General features: G+C 36.9%; 1 protein-coding gene across 3 annotated transcripts in view; it reads left to right on the forward strand.

Annotated features, from left to right (window-relative positions):
* nr3c2 (nuclear receptor subfamily 3, group C, member 2) overlaps positions 1-4,799 on the forward strand; it is a 78,905-nt gene extending 74,106 nt beyond the window's left edge. For 2 of the 3 annotated variants that reach the window (XM_024259679.2, XM_024259680.2), the window contains exons 8-9: positions 631-788; positions 1,324-1,479. In XM_024259679.2, coding sequence (XP_024115447.1) covers positions 631-788; positions 1,324-1,479 — 314 coding nt within the window. Of the gene's footprint in view, positions 1-630; positions 789-1,323 lie in introns of all 3 variants that reach the window. The other variant, XM_024259682.1, reaches the window with a different exon arrangement.
* Positions 4,800-6,228: the final 1,429 nt, after the last annotated feature.

Raw genomic sequence — 6,228 nt, forward strand, 5'->3', positions numbered from 1 at the left:
CGGCCCATGTGTGAATTTATTGTGACGATTACTCGAACAAGTGTTCTTTTTTACTCATATTGTGGGAAAATCTACAGTTTTCACACTTTGCCACAAAATGGCCACCAAGCCGTAGGTCCTGTGGACATCCCATAATAGTTTTAGAAATTTTTTTGGGATATCGTTGACATGTTGGTTTTTGTTTTATTCATAAATTTTGAAGGTTTTTTTTTTTGGCCCCATAATAGATGTTGATGTCATAGATGTTTTTTTTTATTATTGATAGTTTTGGTTGCTGTGATGGCATCTTTTATTCTTGTGGGGAAGACATTCACCATACCCAAAATTCTTTTTCACTGGGTTCTAGGTGCATGCAAATTTTGGTGGGTTTTTGAGCATGTGGCGGGTCTTAATATTTGCTCAAATGCGCATTAGAGAAAAATGGTCAATACAAAAAAATGTTATGGCTTCTGACTCCAAAATAATGAAATTTTGACAGTTATATATGTATTTTTCTACCATGAAACTAATTCATTTTTGTCACATTTTTTATTAATTGTCATATTCATTTTTGTGACATGTTGATACCTCCAAGCAGTTCAGTGTTTTCAGTAATCCTGGGGATGACTTAAGCGATTGTCTGCTTCCCAGTTCCCAAAGAGGGTCTGAAGAACCAGGCGGCGTTCGAGGAGATGAGGGTTAATTACATTAAGGAGCTCAGGCGTTCGGTGGGAAAAGCAACCAACAACTCCGGCCAAACCTGGCAGCGCTTCTTTCAGCTCACCAAGCTGCTGGACGCCATGCATGATGTAAGTATCGTTGGTCTGTCTCCCTCATGGATGACTGACATACAGAGCATTGGCTTCACCCACATGTGCAGTATTCACTCATGTGAAGCTCATCATTATTAGTTATAGCTACTTTGTCATGTTAGATGTGGAATCATCAGTACGGGGGGGCTGGTTAATTCTTTACCTAGAGGTTTAGTTTAAATTGGGATTAAGTTTAATCTTGGAAGAGGATCTTATTTTGGAAGAGGCAGTGGAAGGATGAATAGCACATTTCCGTGTACTGAATAGAAGCACATCTGCTTGATGAAGCAAGATCATACATGAACTTTGAGGAAATAATCTACTAGAATTCACAACTGATTGATAGAATTAGAGCAGAAATGCAAAGAAACAAAAAAATCAGTGGTGCCCCCAAGTGGTCAACTCAATCTAGCCAGTGAAGGGTCCGCACCTGTAAAATCACATGAAAAATGTGTTTTTCGTGTGTTTAAAGTGAATAAAGCATTTCAACTGACTAATCTATTTCCTTATTGGATGTGTTTGTAATGTACAGCTGGTGGGGAATTTGTTGGACTTCTGTTTCTACACCTTTCGAGAGTCCCAGGCCTTGAAGGTGGAGTTTCCCGAAATGCTAGTGGAGATCATCAGTGACCAGATACCAAAGGTGGAATCGGGGCTCACTCACACAATCTACTTCCACAAGAAGTGAGTTATCCACACTAGGCGGGACAGAGCGCCGTTGAAAACTGGAACAAAAGGGGAAGAAGTTCAGAGAAGGGAAGAGGCGCAAGGAAGGCCGGATCCATTGGCCTGCAACCTAACCGTTCTCGGTATGCCAGCACGCTCGTTTGGGATGGAACATTTCAATGACGCAAAGGCAAAAAAACCCTAAAAACTAAGTACAGAAACTTGAAAAATTGAGGGGAGGTGGATCGTATTCTGCTGTCAGCAGAGTCTGTCAGAGGCATGAAGGACTTACGTGATGACGCATACTGGAGAATCCCTGCCCCAAAGACGATGACGGTGTTTTCTATGGAGACAAAGCCATACATTTCCTAGAATGCATTGGAAAACATGGGTTACAAACACAGTAGAGGGCGGTTAACACTGTAGTTCACAAACACAGATGCAGCATTAAACTTAAAAAAAAAACAAATAAAGGTTTTTTTTTCTTTGCAAATCTTTACTCCGGTTTATGCAGTCTCTTATAAATGCAGTTGAAGCCAGAAGTTACATGCAGTTTCTATATTTTTTAAAATCTCTCCATAATTACCAATAAAATTATAGATTTTTTTTATTTTATCGTTTTATATTTTTTATTATTTAAAAGTTGTTGATCTTTATGTCAGTTTAAGCAAGTCGCAGCTTCCACGACATGATAAAAACCCTTAAAGCTTCTAAATTGAACTCTATCAGAGTGAATATTTTACTTCTAAAAGCCCCAGTAAAGCATGGAGGGGAGAGTATTATGATGTGGGCAGGGAGGGCTCTAAACTCCTTTGATATTCTTCCATTCGTCTTATTTTTTTTTCAATACATAAAAAACTTTTGAAGAATTTTTTTTTTTTTTCTAAACTGCGTGTAAACTCCTGGTTTAATAAAGCCAATCAAGGGCTGAGCGATAAAACGATAACAATATATATCACAATAGAACTTTTTCTTTATAGAAGAATAAGTCTATCGCAATAGACTTTTATTTTGAAGGGTCCATCACCCTGACTGTCACTTCTGTGTAACGTTTAGTTTTGGCTGACGAAGCTGCGAAACATTTGGCAATTTTTAACGGGATCCAGTCAGAACTGAAAGACAAACCCGCTGGACTCAGCAGCAACAGAAAATTTAATAAAAAGTGTTGTATTAGTATTTAAATCTAAACAACCTACTGATGATTCTACATTTCTATTTTGAGCTGCACTTCAAATTCGACAAATATAGTTGGTTTATATTGTGATATATATCGTTATCGCCCAAAATGATTCCATGTCGTTCAGCCCTAAGCCACTCCTAAGATTCACATTGCAGTGTTAGCTAAACAAGTACACGGGAAAGGCCTTCACGAGGACGCACAGGAGTTTTCAAATGCACGGCATTAATTGAAGATATCCAAAGGGCTATCGACATAAGCTGATTAATATCAATAAAACCCAACAAGTCTGAATCTTAGTCTGTATCTAAACACCCCGGACATTTACATGACAAAAAAAACAAACTTTAGGTCAAAAATATGTAATGAAACAATCAAATCTAATATGCAAAAGTCCAAAGCTTCAGCTGTCTGATGACTATGTCTCACCAGTGTTGTCATGGAGGAACTTTTTGGGTTCCCAATTGAAACGGAAGTAATGCAAGATTTTACCTTTGTGCTGAAAATAAACAAGAAAACAGATTAGTGAGAAGTGCTGCGTAATAGAAATAATGCATTTATGGGAAATGATTTCAATAATTGTGTGCTGGTAATGGATTTGACTGAGGTGCATCCATAATAATAGCTGTCATTTGTGTTATCACCAGAGCAGCTGTCCAAATGTCTGTTTTTACTCACAATGAAGCGAAACCAGCCCTTTGTGAACCATCACTTATCTACTCTTCCCAGAAAGAAGAAGAAAGAAAACCTTTTTAATTTTTTTATATAAAGCTGCATTGCAAACGTTTCATTTTTGACAAAGCTCGCCATTCTACATTAAGGTGCTTCATTTCTACAAAGCCAGGCAAGACTTTAACATGTACAGCAACTTGTAGACAGCCTATACAGAACACTATAAGGACATCCCAGTTAAACACACATACTCTGTAAATTTGACATTATCGAAGAGGAACATTACTCTGCAGTGCTTACGACAAACGTGTACAGTGGATCGCTTCTTACACACACCCTATACAGCTGTTGTACAGATGATGTTTTGAGGTACCGAATGCTTGATGAAGAACAGATATTATGTTGATGTGGTCACGTTTCCTAACTTGCTTTGTCAGTTTTATTCTTTTTTTGGCCAAGTTTTTGAGTTTAACTGGCCTAGTCTTCTGGACCATTACCTTTTCTTACACCCAACTGGTTTCTGAATGGTTGCGATAAGCTAACATGATGCTACTGAGAGGGAAACGAGTGTGCAGAGAGGAGGAGAGGTGTGATTAATATTCGTTGTGAATGTGTGTGTTTTTTTTTTCTATCCTGGCAAGCATGTGAACAGTTCATCTGCTCTTTCAGCGTGGGGATTCTGCATAGACGCTTTAGGTTTTAGCCATATCCTCTTCCCACTTTTAGATTTTGCACAGAGGAGAAACAATGTGAAAACAAGCCATTAGTGCAGCTAGCAGAAGTTCTCTGTTCCTTTTAAGCGACTGTGATCTCTTTTTCTTTTCGGGGGGGTTGCTAATGCATGGTCGCCCAGCCTAAAGTTAGACAGCAGCGTGTTCTTGTGGCCTGAGCTCTCCCAATACTGCAGCAGAATCGGTCTAGTCTCTGTTTGGGACGGCTCACTTAGAGGGCTGCACAAATATTTAGAAGCTTTAGAAAAAAAATTGCTTGTTTGTTACCAAAAAAAAAATGGCGGGTGTAGGAGATATTAACTTGTCATCCTAAAACAAAAAAATCATTTTTTGGGACGAGCATTAAGCCTTTTAGCAGTCTAGTTCTAAATGTTAGGAAGCTCTCTAAAACAGCATCACTACTCTTTGTCATTACAATATCATCCTTAAAAAGTCACTCATTCACACCATTGCAATAATTTTCCCATCAGAAAAGTCTCATTTTTATTTTTATTTTTTTTTATTTTAAAGAAAATCTGTCGGTTCATAGGATGAGTGGGAAAGTATTTTTGAGAGAATTATATTTTGCTGGAAAACAATATTTAAGTACTTTGTCTATAAATGATATCCTTTTTGTAAAATTAAATATATTGCATGCTTTTGATGAGATGTTTACATTGTATTTAAAAAAAGGGAAATTTGTGCCTTTTTATCTCACCTGATTTACAATTTTACAGTATATATATATTGTAAATAATACAATAAAGCAAGTCTTTATGTTGAGTATAGTATAAAAACATTTCTACTTTAACCATCTTGTTGAACCATTGGGAGGATAAAAAAAAGAAAAGCATTTCCCAATTGTGTGTTTGTGTGTCGGCTCGTGGAGAAGAGTTTCTAATGGCGCTGGAATGGGCCAAAATAAGAAATGAATGTATCATATATTGTGAGAGACTTATGGAACTACCTGAATGTTAGAGAGAGTACATTTATGATTTTATTTTGTAAAATTCTTTAAGTTTAGATGTTTTTTTTTTTTTTACTTTTTGCATTACTGTTAACTTGACTCAAAGAAAAGAACAGGTGGAGAAAAAAAAGTCAAAAAACGTTTCTTATTTTCTAACGAGATGTATTAAGTGATGGATCCTTGTTGCTGTTCAGATGATTTTCTAACCTATCATTGTTGATAAGAACCACAATAAAGATAAAAACCAAGACGTCGCAGGCTTTTAAGAACGGGGATATTTTCAAAACAATTCTAAAGTTGAAAAGAAAGCGGAGGAGAACACCTGACATCTGCAGCTCAGCCCGGGACCGTCTCCCTCCAGTTAGGAACTAGTCACATTGCACTAACTGCCAAAACAAGATTTAAAAGAAACACGACCCAAAGACGAGTAGTGTTGGGATGTTGTCAGAACAGTTTTATGAACCCTCCATCCTTCATTCCTTCATGAATATAAACGGACTCACGGCTCTTTGTTCTTGTTCTGTTTGTTTTGTGTATTTTTTTCCTTTTTTTTTTCCATTTTGTTAAGATATAGTTGCATTTTGGGAAATGCACTTATTCACTGCCTTGGTGAAAGCTGGATAAAAAGATCAATACCACAGAATATAAAGGCAGCAGCCGGGGAACGCATGAATCTACAACCAGAGATTGCAGCAGAAGCTTAAGACCGAGATGGAAACAAGAGCCGAGAACAGCTCAGAAAGCTGATAAATGTGTCTGTTAAGGACTGAAAACCACATGTTTGGAAATGATAAATATCTGCTGGAATTTATGACCATGCAGCCCATCAAAATACATCCAAACTACATATCATGCAGGCCTGAAAGTACACTTTGTTAGTCCAGGTTTGCATCATACATTAGAATTAAATTGTATTTACTGGTTATACATTGTTTTTTTTGTTTGTTTGTTTGTTTTTTTGCCAAACTCAGTTTTTTCTAACCATCTTTGACAAGTTCAAGTCCAGAAAACTGTATAGAGCACAGACATTTTACTTCTGTAAAAGGTTAGAGGTGACTGATTTCACACACCTCCTGTATCTCAAAATATTTAACAATAATTTACATTTATTTTTACTTTTTCCTCCTCAATCTTTTAGGTTTTTTTTTACTTGCAGACCCTCCAAGAGCAGCTTTACTGACTTTTTTTGTCTTTATATCCACTATATTAAAGCTAATTTCAAACACATTCAAGTTTTTTAATAAT

The sequence above is a fragment of the Oryzias melastigma genome, linkage group LG1 (assembly GCF_002922805.2).
Source record: "Oryzias melastigma strain HK-1 linkage group LG1, ASM292280v2, whole genome shotgun sequence".
NCBI lineage: Eukaryota > Metazoa > Chordata > Actinopteri > Beloniformes > Adrianichthyidae > Oryzias > Oryzias melastigma.